Source organism: Papio anubis, chromosome 17 (genome assembly GCF_008728515.1).
Source record: "Papio anubis isolate 15944 chromosome 17, Panubis1.0, whole genome shotgun sequence".
NCBI classification, from domain to species: Eukaryota; Metazoa; Chordata; class Mammalia; order Primates; family Cercopithecidae; genus Papio; species Papio anubis.
This window is the reverse complement of record NC_044992.1, coordinates 25,051,045-25,066,287: the sequence shown is the minus strand read 5'-3', so window position 1 is coordinate 25,066,287 and position 15,243 is coordinate 25,051,045. Positions and strand designations below refer to the sequence as shown.

General features: G+C 50.4%; 1 protein-coding gene across 3 annotated transcripts in view; it reads right to left on the bottom strand.

Annotated features, from left to right (window-relative positions):
• Positions 1-15,243, bottom strand: part of RHBDL3 (rhomboid like 3) — a 55,397-nt gene that overhangs the window by 12,458 nt on the left and 27,696 nt on the right. For all 3 annotated transcript variants that reach the window (XM_003912581.5, XM_003912582.5, XM_009190084.4), the window contains 3 exons: positions 14,768-14,916; positions 10,579-10,691; positions 3,554-3,654 (listed from right to left, as the gene is read on the bottom strand). In XM_003912581.5, the coding sequence (XP_003912630.1) occupies positions 3,554-3,654; positions 10,579-10,691; positions 14,768-14,916 (363 nt within the window). The remainder of the gene's footprint in view (positions 1-3,553; positions 3,655-10,578; positions 10,692-14,767; positions 14,917-15,243) is intronic.

Sequence of the window (15,243 nt, the reverse complement as noted above, 5' to 3'; positions counted from 1 at the left end):
CAAATCTATGCTTTTTCTTTTAGTTCTGATGAGGTACTTTACTGTGTATAACACACACACACACACACACACTTCAAATCTTCCTTTTGAAGCTGAAAACAATAGTGTATCTATTAGGTAGAACCACATGAAATTGCCACTATTCAAATGCTGACGGCCCATAGAAAGGGCAATTTTTTTTTTTTTTTTTGAGACAAGGTCTCCCTCTGTTGCACAGGCTGGAGTGCAATGGTGTGATCTCGGCTCACTGCAACCTCTGCCTCCTGGGTTCAAGTGATTCTACTGCCTCAGCCTCCTGAGTAGCAGGGATTACAGGCGTGCACCACCATGCCCAGCTAATTTTGGTGTTTTTAGTAGAGACGGGGTTTCACCATGTTGGTCAGGCTGGTCTCGAACTCCTGACCTTGTGATCCATCCACCTTGGCCTCCCAAAGTGCTGGGATTACAGGCTTGTGCCACCGCCCCCGGCCAGAAGGGGCAACTTCATACGGGTCAACCCAACGCATCTCTGAACTGCTTGGCACTGAACTAGTTAGAGTAAAGGTAGCCTCTTGACCAAGAGAAATCAACCTTGTTAATGAGACAATGAGTTTTCTTTCATCGTCAATAACCACCACATAACTTTCTTTCTTTCTTTTGAGACAGGGTTTCACTCTGTTGCCCTGGCTGGAATGCAGAGACGCAATCTCAGCTCACGGCCCTCTGCCTCTCTGGCTCAGGTGATCTCAGCCAGCCTCCAGAGTAGCTGGAACCACAGGTGCATGACACCACACCAGGATTTTTTGTAGTTTTGGTAGAGATGGGTAGAGATGTTGCCCAGGTTGGTCTTGAACTCCTGGGTTCAAGCGATCTGCCTGTGTTGACCTCCCAAAGTGCTGGGATTACAGGTGTGAGCCAGCGCGCCCAGCCCATACAACTTCCTAGAGAAGGGCTCCCCACGTGTCATGCTTTGGGGACTGCACAGCTCCCAGTTGGCTAGGGAAAGCCATTTGCTTCTGGAAGGCATTGGGCTCAGATGGGGCTGCCGGTCTCCACAGCCGCAGGCCATGGGCTACTTGCCAGACAGAAGCGTCAACTGGAACAAAACTGCTCTCACACCTCTCTCGACCCCCATGCCCTACTCCATGGTCCATGGGTGGTCTGACTTCACCATGGGAACTTCTGGGCCATCAGGGCTGTTTCCCATGAGGTGGGGAAGAGGGTGGGAACAGGGCATCGTTATGAACTCCAGCCTGTGTCTTCCTCCCTGTGTTCTCTTTCAGTTGAGCTTGTTCATCACCCCTACACACATACAAGTCTTGGGCGGAATGGGAGGGAGGAGGTTAGCATTTCCTTCCCCTACTGAAAGGAATTGGGGCAGGGGGAGGGGGGAGTGGAGGAGGCAGAATTCAGAGGAAAAGCTGTGTCTGGGGAAAGATGTGGCACTGATACAGAATGACCCATTTAAAAGGGCCATGGGAGGCAGCCCATACGCTCGGGTTTTCAACAAACTGAGCTGTGTGCATGTGCAAACACACCTGCACACACACACTGAGAGGCTCACCGTTCCACGTTTCCCAACACCCGCAGCCTCTCTCTGAGCACTCACCTGAAGGTGCCAAATTCAGGCCAGTAGCAAGTGTAGGCAGGTACTCAGTGTCTCTCTCTCCCCCTCTCTTCCTTTCTTTTCCCCTCCCTCTTGTGCTCTCTCTTCTCTTGCTCAATGTACAATGGGCATTTTGATAAGAACAAAAGGGACAGGGTTGGGAGCAGGGTGGGTGACAGTGAGATTGATAAGGAAGAAAAACATGGGATAATTCAGGAACTCCAAGCCCTGTGCACTGCGATCACTGAGCATTCAAACATCTGCCACGTGGGCGAAGACACTGATGGAGGAGTGGGTGAGAACAGGAGGACCCCAAAGAAAAGCTATGCCTTTTCTGGACATTGTTCCTTCCTTCCTTCATTCACTAAAATGTAGCGGGCACCATCTACCATGCTCCCAGCTGTAAGCCAGGTACTGGGGAAACAGACAACCAAGACCTGGAGGCTCCCAGGCCAGCAGAGGGGTTGGGCAGGGTTAGCCACTGACTCCTCCATCAGCCTTCAGACTTCAGACTGCCTCCAAAAAAAGGATTTTGACATCCTCTAAGACTATCAGATCCCAATTTTTGGCCTTCAAGGCTTTGTCTAGTCTGAGCCCATTCTGGCCTCTTCTGTCAGGAGAAGGAAATTAATTTTACATTTATATAGGTGGTTATTTGAACTTTATCTCATTTACTGTATATCATTCCATTTCTTTTCTTTCTTTTTTTTAAAATTGAGACAGGGTCTCACTCTGTTGCCCAGGCTGGTATGCAGTGGTGCAATCTCTGCTCACTGTAACCTCCACTTCCCAGGCTCAACCGATTCTCCAGCCACAGCCTCTGGAGTAGCTGGAACTATAGGCATGCACCATCGCGCCTGGCTAATTTTTGTATTTTTTATAGAGATGGAGTTTCACCATGTTGCCTGGGCTGGTCTTAAACTCCCGAGCTCAATGCAATCTGCCCACCTCAGCCTCTCAAACTGCTGGGATTACAGTCCTGAGCCACTGTGCCCAGCTCCCATTCCATTTCACAGATGTAGAAAGTGAGGTGCAAAGTCGTTAAGTAATTTGCCCAGAGTGTAGCAGGGATTTAGACCTAGGCTGACTGGCTCCACAGCTCATGTCCTTCACTATCACACTGTACTACCTTCCAGGAAAAGGCAGAGGATGAGAAATGGAGTGCTGCCCTCCTCCCATGACAGGCTGGGATAGGGGAACAACTCTTTTTTTTTTTTTTTTTTTTTTTTTTTTTGAGATGGAGTCTCGCTCTGTCGCCAGGCTGGAGTGCGTTGGCGCGATCTCGGCTCACTGCAACCTCTGCCTCCCAGGTTCAAACAATTCTCTTGCCTGGGCCTCCCAAGTAATTGGGACTACAGGAGCATGCCACCACGCCAAGCTAATTTTTGTATTTTTTTAGTAGAGACGGGGTTTCACCATGTTGGCCAGGATGGTCTCCATCTCTTGACCTTGTGATCCGCCTGCCTCGGCTGTCCAAAATGCTGGGATTATAGGCGTGAGCCACCGCGCCTGGCCAGGAAACAACTCTTGAATGGTTGTCAGGAGATATGGGTTCAAGCCCTCATTTTGCCACAAACTTAATTGTGACTTTGGACAAGTCACTTAACCTTTTAAATTTTGATAAGATAATCTCTAAGGCCCTTTTAACAATCTATGATAAATAAGCAATTCCAATGGCCATATACGCTAGTGGCCAAATGTTAACTCTTTAACGTCAGTGAATGGGAAAGAGGCAGAAGAAGGAGATGGGCACGGTCCTAGGCCAAGCCATGACTGGAGAAAACAGGAATCACATTCAGAAGGCATCCATTTGAAATGGGCCTGCAGAGGCTGAGGAGCGTGTGAGAACTCTGCTCCAGGTCAGGCCTGCCTGGCTGTTGGTGAGCCAGCTCCAGTGGATTAATACTCAGGCCCAGTGATGGCAGAGGACAGGGCCAGAAAGACACGCTGAGAATGGGAGGTGCTCACCATGACGATGTTGGCCAGATGGGCAGAGACGAGAGCATACACCCCTCCAGAAGAGCCCACAACTGGAGCGGTCATGTCAGCCACAGATACCGCCAAGGACCCTAGTACAGAAAGACAACGAGAATTCTCAGGAATGCGGGACTCGGCTCACCCACCCCAGCCTCAGGCCTTGGATTCTGCAGGCTCCATGCTAAGACTCCAGAGCAAGAGGCTCCACCTCTTCCTCCTCTGAGTCCATGTTGCCTGGGAGATTCCCCCCCCTCCGCCCCCTCCCCTCCCCTCTCTCCCTCTTCCCCTCCCTCGCTCCTTTCCTTTCTTTTTCTTTCTTTTTTTTTGGAGACAGGGTCTAACTCTGTCACTCAGGCTGGAGTGCAGTGGCACAGTAAGCTCACTTCAGTCTTGACCTCCGGGCTCAAGTGATCCTTCTGCCTCAGCTTCCCAAGTAGCTGGAACTACAGTCGTGCGCCACAATGCCCAGCTAATTTTTGTATTTTCCTTTGTAGAGACAGAGTCTCACTATGTTGCCCAGTCTGGTCTCAAATTTCTGGACTCAAGCAATCCTCTTGCCTCAGCCTCCCAAAGTTCTGGGGTTACAGGTGTGAGCCACAGAGCCCTGCCTCCAATGCATTTCTTAGAGGATTAATTTCTGGCTGAAAGAACCATTTGATTCTTTGACTCAAAAGAGGGAAGTGTCCAGCCCAAAGTAAAATTCAGACTTCTACCTGGATTATCTGCCTCTCAACCCAACCTCTGCCTGACATGGTGTTATGTCAGGGTTCTGGAACCATAACAAAAATAGTAGCAGTAGTTATTGCAGAAACAGCTGCCACCTAGGTGACATGGATACCAGGCAAACATTTTACAGACTTTCTTCCCTTCAACCCTCAAGACAGCCCTCTGAGGCAGGTGCCAGTAGCCTCATTCCCAAGATGAGGAGACTGAGCCCAGAGTCTCCTGGTAGGAAGTGCTAGAACCAGGATTTGTCTGGGTCTGCCTGATGCAAAACCCACCTGTGTTCTTGACCAAAGCCCGCACTCTTGGCCTCTCTAGCAGCCACGCCCCAAACTGGCCCAGAGGTTAACCTCCACGCTCTTCCATCTCTCCCTGTGTTCAACAGCATCTAGAAAACTGCTTACTTAGGGTTACTTCCACCCTTCCTCCAGCCCAGCTAAATCACAAAAGGCCAACAGCATCTCTCAAGTGGGGCTCCTTTGGAAGAAACATGTCCTTGAAAAGTCACAGGGAAGAGAAAGAGATGATGTCATATCCTCTGGGGGAAAGGAAGGGTATGTGAGGCTTGGTTTGGGGGATGACAAACTTTTGTCCTGGGAGGGAAGGAAGCTGAGCAAAGAGAAGAGGGGAAATTTATTGTTCTGGTCTCATTTAAGTGTGATCAATGCTTTGGCTTCCAGGGAAGGACATGGGAGACTAAAAATAACTAGGAGGTAGAGCCCAGGGCTCAGAGGATGAGAGGTGGCTGGCCTGGGTGAGTGTGCAGAAATTACCACTGGAAAATGCCTGCGGGCTCAAGAGCCAATTAGCTGCTGGAGAAAGGAGGGACAGGCAGAAAGCCAAATTCTGCAGGCTCTATGGGGTGCAAGATCCACGGACTTAGGAGGAGGCTTGGCCCAGCCCAGCAACCAGAGCACCCAAGGACCTGGCAGCAGAGCCCCCTGATAAACTCTTCCACCTCCCCTGCCCCCACCTCCATCAAGGCCTCCCCTACTCACTGAGGTCTTCAAGAAAGAGATTCCCTACAACCAATTCTTGGTCTCAAGGGGGATGTAATCTCTAAAAAAAAAAAAACCTGTCATGAACTGAGGACTCCCAAGTCCTCCTCCCCTCCTAGGGCAACTATAAATCTTTCATGCCTTCCCTCTGGCTTTAATTAGGTATTGATCTATTGTCAGATAACTTTCTTTTGCTTTTGCTTTTTTTTACTGCTTAGCCACAGGGTCAGCCATATATAACACGAAAGAAAAATCCCAGGGTGGCAAACAAACAGGCAGCAGGATCTGCATGACAAAGGTTTCCCACGCTCTCCTGGTGGGGCTGTCTGCGAAGGCTGCATTGCGGGGCTGCAATGAGGGCTGGCTGCCCAGGCTGCTCCTCATTAATTACCTTTTGGACAGAGGAAGCCCTAGCCTCCCTAGGCTGGCCTCTCTTTGCAGAGCAGGTCTGTACAAACCCGCCCAGAGTCCACTCCCTCGCCCCTGCCCCAGCGCGGTCCACCAAGGCAGAGCCGCCTCAGGGCAGCTCCAGGCAGGGAAGGGCCCCTGCCAGGGTCAAGCTGACACACCCTGACCTTTCCCTCACCCCATCCACACTCAGAGTCCTGACCCTAGGGTCAAGGGTCAGCTTCGGATTGTGGCAGGAGTATGGAAGGGGCCTGGCCAGCTAGCTGTGTGACCTTGGGCACAGTCCCTGAATTCTTTGGGCTTCAGTTTTCTTTCACATCTATAGAGTGAGGTCTAAGGCTTTCTGACTTTTGAGCAGCAAAATTCTCTTCAAAGCAAACCTTTCAGGGATGCCCTAAGCCACGGAGCAGAACACAGGCAGCAGCTCTGGCTACGCGGGGACGCGGCCTAGGGAACAGTTTGCCAGTGCTGGAGGGGACCTCCCTGGTTCCTTCCAGATCAGAAATTCAGTGACCTGAGTTTTGGCCTAAGATCCAGGGGCCGAGGCTTGGGTTCCGGTTCTGGAACCTCGAAGGTAACGGCCTGAATCCACCTGCCCCCCAGTGGTGATATAAAGACTTCTGGGCCAGTGTGGTGGCTCACCCTTATAATCCCAGCACTTTGGGAGGCTGAGGCAGGCAGATAACCTGAGATCACGAGTTCGAGACCAACCTGGCCAACATGGTGAAACCCCATTTCTACTAAAAAAAAAAAAAATGCAAAAATTAGCTGGACATGGTGGCACACACATATAGCCTCAGCTACTCAGAATGCTGAGGCATGAGAATCGCTTGAACCTGGGAGGTAGAGGTTGCAGTGAGCCGAAATCACACCACTACACTCCAGCCTGGATGACAGAGCAAGACTTCGTCTCAAAAAAACCTCAAAAAACAAAAAAAGCAAAGACTTTCAGTAACTGCAGGTGAGGCCTGGACTAGAGCAACTGGGAGAGACCAAAGACAAACATGGGGCTGTGTACACATCAACACAGTAATAAAGGCCCTCCCTGGGCAGGAAGTGTGGGTCAGGGAGGAATCCCTTCACAAGCTCTGAACGATCCTAACAGGTACAGGCAGATAAGACCAGTATGAATTCCACAGAGGTCATGGGGGCAGAGGACCAGGAGAGAATGAACTGGAGTGACACGCCACACCTCTGCACAGAGGCAACCCATGGGCCTTAGTTCAGGATTACAAATTCTGTATCCCGCACCCCAAAATTCCAAGTTCATGCCAGCACACAGATAAACTGGCAACTTTGCCATAGTGTACAGCTGTGATAATTTTAGCCCAGAAAAACTTAAAGCAGGTGTTCTTCAACATCTTCTTTGGCCTTAAGAAAAATCCCAAAATTGGCGGAACATTTATCTTTAAGTAATATAACTTTATTTACATATCTTTCCTTTTTTTTTTTTTGAGATGGAGTTTCACTCTTGTTGCCCAGGCTGGGGTGCAATGATGCGATCTTGGCTCACTGCAACCACCGCCTCCCAGGTTCAAGCAATTTTCCTTCCTCAGTCTCCTGAGAAGCTGGGATTACGGGTGCCGCCATCATGCCCGGCTAATTTTTGTATTTTTAGTAGAAACAGGGTTTCACCATGTTGGCCAGGATGGTCTCGAACTCCTGATCTCACGTGATCCGCCTGCCTCGGCCTCCCAGAGTGCTGGGATTACAGGTGTGAGCCACCAGGCCTGGCCACTTTCCTTTATTCTACAAATATTTATTGCCTAACATGTGCCAAGCCCTGTGCTAGGCTCTGGGGATGCACATGTGGTTAGTAATCTATACAATCTGTAATATAAGATTGGTGATACATTTAAGATATTGATTTTTTTTTTTTTTTTTTTTTTTTTTGTAGAGATGGGGTCTCATCATGTTGCCCAGGCTGGTCTTGAACTCCTGGCCTCAAGCAATACCCTCACCTCCGCCTCCCAAAATGTTGGGATTACAGGAGTGAGCCACTTTGCCTGGCCCAAGATACAGGTTTTAAAAATACCTACATTGTGTGCCATATAATTGCTAGCCATAAGTAATTTGCACATTGGCCTCAAGCATTGGTTAGAAGCACAGGGCTTGGGAAGGGCTCCTCCCTAGTTGTAGTACTTCTCAGGTAAGCAAATCTACAAGTCATTTCACCTCTCTGGGCTGCCTGTGAAATGGGAGTGACAGTACCCACCGGCTGTGATGAGAATAGCATCCACGAACATCCGCGAACCCCTCATCATATGCCTGGAGCACGTATATGCTCCATAGAGGTTAGCTATCCTCGTTACAAAGTGTGGGTTGGAAACACTTTCACTGGGCAGGAATTAGAGAGTAAGGCTGCCAGACATCTATTAAGGTCTCCTTTGGTTTTTTTCTTTCTTTCTTTTTTGAGACAGGGTCTTGCTCTGTCACCCAGGCTGGAGTGCAGTGGTGTTATCACAGCTCACTGCAGCCTTGAACTCCTGGGCTCAAGCGATCCTCCTGCATCAGCATCCCAAGTAGCTGGGACTACAGGCCTACACCACCATGCCCAGCTAATATTTTTAAAAGCTTTTTGTAGAGACAGGGTCTCCCTATGTTGCCCAGGCTGACCTCGAACTCTTGGACTCAAGTGATCCTCCTGCCTTGACCTCCCAAAGCGTTGGGATTACAGGTGTGAGTCACTGCACCTGGTCTGCCTTGGTTTCTGACAATAAATTAACTGCAAAAAGGACAGGGCCCATCTTTTGGTTCTCATCACACTATTGTAGTGGTTGAGATCACAGCCTGGGGGGTCAAACAGCCTGGGTGTGTGCCCAGCTCCACCACTGTCTAACTGTGTCTTCTTGGGCGAGTCACTTAGCCCTCTAAGCCTTGGTTTCCTATCCGTACTGGGGGAGAGCAATAGTGTCCACCTTGTAGCGTTGTCGTGTGGATGAATTACGGCCTGCATATGGTAGGCACTGATAACTGCCACCCGTCCAATCCAGGGCTGGCTAGCTGTAAACCAGCTCCCCTCTCAGAGGAGAGCTTGGGAGGACAGGAAAGGGTAGACAGCAGAGGCAGATCAATCAACTCAATCATAGAGATCAGTGACATGTGTGGTGACCAGAGTGCCCTCTGGTCTTAATCAATGACTCAGACAGAACAGTGCATGCCATGTGCTCAATGATACAGCCCTACATGCTCACATTCAGGTGATGAGCTCTGCTTCTGTCTGAATCTTCCCACTCTGCACTGGTGTCACTGGGGAGGTGACACCTACAATGTCCCCCCACTGCATGTCACCTGGTTTGGGTGAGGTCTGAGTCCGTTTGAATCTTGTTTTTGTCTTCTGGGTTATTGGCATTCCCATCTAATTGAATACTAAGGCTGCAAATGTTATTAATGTCTTCCCTGTTCCTTGCTATTTGACATCTGGGTCTCTGGGTATTGAGGTACGGAAAATGGGGCTATAAATCCTCAGATGTCAGGATTAGGGGGTGTGTGGGTGGCTGAACAAGTCTGGCACTTAGAGATGCTCATTAGCCCTTTGTTCAAGGACGCGGTGAGCCTTGGATTCTGGGAGGGGCTTGCAGGGGTGCTGTCCAAGGTGCCAGTGATTTTAACCTCAGTGCATACAGGAGCAAAGGAGATGGTGCAGGGTGAATCTTCCAGGTCAAGGGTTCATGCACTAGCAGACCAGCCTCCTGTAGGTGGGGTGGGACCCTTCCTCTTTGATTTCTGAAACCACTTCAGTTACTCCCAGGGTCCCTGCCTGCCTCTTGTTTACAAGGCTGACACTGCCCGGCTCTCCTGATGACAACTTTAATACCACTCAGAAAGGATTAAGATCTTACTTAAACATACACACAAAGCTCCCTTGGGCACAGCTGTCAAGCTGAAGAGCTGAAGCGGCAAACCTTGTTAAAAAAAAAAAAAAAGAAAAAAAAAAACAGCTGGCAATAAAGTTGGAGACATCACGAGGGAGATCCTCATGTTCAGAGGCCTGGCTGGCAGACTCTTCCTGCAGAAAGCCACGCTCTGCCCAGCTCACTTCACCCACCTCACCTCCCACTGGGGAGGGGCAAGCCACGCTCTCCCCAGCTCACTTCACCCACCTCACCTCCCACTGCGGAGGGGCAAGCCACGCTCTCCCCAGCTCACTTCACCCACCTCACCTCCCACTGGGGAGGGGCAGAAGGTGGAAGGCTCACTGGAAGTCACTCTGGCCACTATCCATGAAGGATGATCACCTGCCACATGTGTGCCCAGTCAGCTGGAGGCCCAGACGCCTTCAGATGGAGCCAGGGCTCACTGCCTCTTAGGCCAGACTCCCTGTCAGCAGTGGGTCAGGCAAGGGAACTGCAGTTGGTCTGGGTAGCAGCCAGCTCTCCTTTTGGGGACAGGTGCTATGCGGCCAGGACGGTACCTGGCTCCACTCACCCCTTTGATTCCCCCTTGGGGATCTCACTGTGCCCTTGCAGTTATCAGAGCACTGTTGTTCCATCTGTTGCCTCACTCACTCCACCCTCCGAGCAACCCTATAGGCAGATCTCATTAGTTCCCTCTTAAAGCTTAACATGGCCAAAAGAGGTTAGGAAATTTCCCCAAGCTCAGAAGCTACCACGTGGTGGTGTGAGACTGAGAGTCGGTTGGCCAGCCTGTCCCAAATCCAGTGCTCTCCTCCCCCGTCCTGCCACACACCTCCCTCTCTGGGCAGCAGTCCCCTCTCCAGCCTCCTGGGGAGGTGCGTGTGCCTGGAGGACAGCCCGGTAAGTCAGGAGCCTTGGAGATGAGGATCTTCTGTGTGTCCTGGAAGCCTGGGGCTTGTCCCACCCCACAGGGTCTCCCACCCCACCCTGGGGCAATGTGCCTTTGTGGACACAGGGCCTACCTGCCTACCTGCCACAACGCCGGCCACGTAGACAAGCCCAATTCGGGTGGCTCCATGCACCATCTCCAGGGGCACCCCCACCAGCAGCTGCAGCACCACATTGAGTCCCAGGTGTTCTATCCTGTGACAGAGAGACTACACTCATTCATTCATTCATTCATTCAACAAACACCTGCATCCCCCAAGATGCCAGGGATCCAGGAGTGAACAACATCATCTCTGCCTTTGAGGAGCTCATGGTCTAGGGGAAGGAATGACAATTCAGACCATCTTGGAAAGAGTGTTCCTTCCAGATGGGACAGGAACACATGTGCAAGGCCTGGGCGATGACTGGCAGCATTTCAGTTGGCACAGTGAGACAGACTAACCACAGTCAAGATCCAGCAACTAGGCTGGGCGCAGTGGCCCACGCCTGTAATCCCAGCACTTTGGGAGGCCGAGGTGGGCAGATCACAAGGTCAGGAGATCAAGACCATCCTGACTAACATGGTGAAACCCTCCTCTACTAAAAATACAAAAACAAAATTAGCCAGTGTGGTGGTGGGTGCCTGTAGTCCTAGCTACTTAGGAGGCTGAGGCAGGAGATTGGCGTGAACCTGGGAGGCAGAGGTTGCAGTGAGCTGAGATCGCACCACTGCACTCCAGCCTGGGCAGCACAGCGAGACTCTGTCTCAAAAAAAAAAAAAAAAGATCCAGCAACTCCATCAGTTAACCTGTGAAAAAACAAGGCTCAGAGATAATGACCAGTCACAGTTAGTGGCCATGCTGAGACAACAGCTCAGGTCTCTAATCTGCCTGACCTGCTCCATTCACTGGGTCATGTGGTCGTTCCGGCTCTATTTGTTGTTTGTTTGTTCTTGTTTTGTTTTGTTTTGTTTTTTGAGATGGAGTCTTACTCCGTCAACCAAGCTGGAATGCAGTGGCATGATCTTGGCTCACTGCAACCTCTGCCTCCTGGGTTCAAGCAATTCTCCTGTCTCAGCATCCCGAGTAGTTGGGATTACAAGCATGTGCCACCACACCGACTAATTTTTGTATTTTTAGTAGAGATAGGGTTTCACCATGTTGGGCAGGCTGGTCTTGAACTCCTGAACTCAAGTGATCCACCCCTTGGCCTCCCAAAGTGTTGGGATTACAGGCATGAGTCACTGTGCCCGGCCATGTTCTGGCTCTATTTGTAAGAGCTACGGATGTTTAAAGAAAAATATGTTCTCAAAACAAGTGCAGGCATTAAAGATACATCTTATAACTTAATAATTCAAAGTTTTCCCTCAAAGTCAATTAAAGGGAGGTTTCTCTTTCCTGGTATAAGAAGAGACCTAGGCCGGGCACGGTGGCTCAAGCCTGTAATCCCAGCACTTTGGGAGGCCGAGGTGGGTGGATCATGACGTCAGGAGTTCAAGATCAGCCTGGCCAATATGATGAAACCCCGTCTCTACTAAAAATACAAAAATTAGCTGGGGGTGGTGGCAGGCGCCTGTAATCCCAGCTACTTGGGGGGCTGAGGCAGGAGAATTGCTGGAACCTGGGAGGCGGAGGCTGCAGTCAGCCGAGATCATGCCACTGCACTCCAGCCTAGGTGACAGAGTGAGACTCCATCTCAGGGAAAAAAAAAAAAAAAGAGAGAACTATTCTGCTCCAAAATCCTCAGGACTGGGAGATGAGACCCCAGGTTTTCTGACCCTGTGAACGCCTGCCTCCCTATACTACCTGTGACTAGATCTTGCTGCTAAAATTGTGGGGTGTCTAGCTGTGTGCATATTACCAGAAAAGATTGTAACATGACTATCACTAAATCAATCGGGTGCTTCCAACTTTATACAGCACTTTAACACCCACTGTCTCATTTAAATTGAGCAGACATCCCCCGGGAAGCTCCCAGGGGATGCTGTATGTCAGGGAGTAACAGCCTTTAACAGGGAGCCTGGGCCCTGCCTGGGTCTCCGCCTTGCTGCTGGCCACAGGGCCCTGCCTGGAGGCCCAGCTGTGCTGCAGAGGAACTGTGGGCAACACATGGGCACCTGCTTACTCAGGAGTGCACCTGCGAGATAGTTCAGGCAGGTTAGGCTGTGTCCTAAATTCCTACTATGCTAGAATCTTCTACCCACCACTGACTGCTACCTAAAGGATTCTAGGGAGATTAGTGGTGTCAGGAGAAGTCACTGGAAAGAGAGCTGAGTGACAACATCAGATTCCCAGGCGGAGGGGCCTTACAGGCTTTTCTAGAACCATGCCCTGTTTTACAGTCTCAGAACCTAAGACTAGCAGAGGCCAGGGGAGGAACTCAGGGCTCCTGCCTCCTAATCTGAGCTCTTCTTTACCACACTGGCTTCTGGATTCCCAGGCCTACAGTGTGTCTCTGAGTAACAGGTCACTTTTTTTTAGGTGACTTTTTTTTTTTTTTTTGAAACAGGGTCTCACTGTTTCCCAGGTTGGAGTACAGTGATGCAATCTTGGCTCACTGTAGCCTTGACCTCCTGGGCTCAAGCGATCCTCCCACCTCAGCCTCCAGAGTGGCTGAGACTACTGGCAAGCACCACCTGGCCTGGCTAAGTTTTTTATTTTTCGTAGAAATAAGGTCTCACTATGTTGCCCACGTAGATCTCAAACTCCTGGCCTCAAGTGATCCTGCCACTTTGGCCTCCCAAAATGCTGGGATTACAGGTGTGAGCCAATCAATACACCTGGCCAACAGGTCACTTTGCTGCGATCTCCCTAGATGCTGGCCAGCTGTCCCTATCTCCTATCTACTGCTATCTCTGTTACACCAGGCAAGAGCCCCTTGTTCAAAATCCATAGACCTGGAGAATCCTCCCAGGACTCTTCCTGGCAGGCGTTGACCCATCAAAGGAACTACTGGAGAAAGGCCCATGGCCAGCCCTCTAGGCCTCAGCTGGGGGCATCCAAGCCCTGTCCACTGTGAGCACACTGTTTTTGGCTCCAGGAGGCAGAGGATGGAGCAAGGAGGCTTTGGCTATTCTCCTTCCTCAGCCTGAGGCCCCAAGAGAAGTCAGGGGGCAGTCCTGCAAAGAAGGCAGACAGTCCCAACCCACGTGCGGCCACTGGCTTGGGATGCCTGGGCAGGGAAATCCCCGTGTCTATTGTCACCCCTGGCTTATGAGTGGATGTGAGTGAAGCATGACAGCCATCCTGCTGCTCCTTATCCCTGTGAGATCGAAGCCTGGGGCAAGCCAGACAAGGTGAGCAGCCTATACCAATGGTAATCTTCGCCCGAGCAGAGGCGTTCATTCAGGTCTCTTCACCAGAAAGCACCCTCCCCTGCAGGTGCAGCCAATTCGCGATTAGCTCTTGCACCTGCTTTAGAGGCTCTGGGGAAGGGAGGCTCATGGGACAACCCTCTTGGTCACTGCGGGTCTTTCTGCTGAGCAATGGGAATGATGGCGTCATTGGGGCCAGAGTCACCCCCTTCCCAGTTCCCACTCCAGGGCCAGGCACCCCCAGGGCTTTCTCCAGGCTAACTGTGAGCTCCTTCACTTCTCTGGAGAGGCTGCAGAAGAGAAGACACCACAAAGGCTTGGTGTCTGGGGTCTCTCCTCTCCCATCAAAGGGCTTCTACCATATGAAAGCCTCCGGACTGCTGCTCAAGGGACATGGACCTGGGTGGTCACCTAGCCAGCTGGTAGGTTTTTATCATGAAGTGGGAGGCACCAGTGAAAACTGATTGTGCTCCAGCCCCAAAATAGGCTACAGGGCTCTATAAATAGAAACTATAATTATCATCAGAGTTCCTCAAGAAGACCCTCTATATATATGGAGACCAGACTGGGAGGAACTCACACACAGTGAGGGCACTCACACAGTTATGGACAATAAATCTGGTGGCTTGACATCCCTTTTTGCTCTAGTGGCCAAAGCAAAAGCTCTAGGAAGCCACTAGGAAGCACTAGAATAAATTTTCAAGCCACCTCTAGCAAGTACATGGAATCAAATGCTGTGTATGTGTGTGCTGTTCTCACTGCTGGCTTTTAGCATTTTCCTTCTTATATATTTTTCCCTTTCCCATTCACTCTCAATAATTTACATAATTTTGGTATTAAATGAGTTTCAAGCAGCCATCTCAAATCCTGTGTCCAAGTAGATAAAAATAAACTAAAAACTATATTTCAATCCAGGCTATCTTGGCCACTTGTTTTTCTGTAGGGTCTTTTGACAGAGCAAAAGAAGACAGGTACTCACCCTGCATGCATGAAGATGTATGTCAGGTAGCGCCAAGCCTGTGCTCGCAGCTGTGGGTGGTAAACCAGGGAGTTCTTCAAGTAACGTGGGTGAGTTACCTGCAGTACAAATTGACCTAGCGACACCCCATTGTAGAGGAAAAAGGCAACCTGGACAGAACAGAGAGAGTCTGTTACTAGGTGCACACTGCCCAGGAAACTTCCTGTTGTGCTAACTAGCACTGGGAGTCCCTGCACAGGAAAGGTCACCCTTTCCTTCTGCAGAAAGAGGTGATATTCCCACAGTACTCAACTGAGCAATTTTTTTTTTTTTTTTTTGAGATGGAGTTTTGCTCTTGTCGCCCAGGCTGGAGTGCAATGGCATCACCCTCGCTCACGCAACCTCCTCTCCTGATTCAAGCAATTCTCCCCTGCCTCAGCCTCCTGAGTAGCTGGGATTACAGTGTATGCCCACCACGCCTACGGAATGTGGTTTTT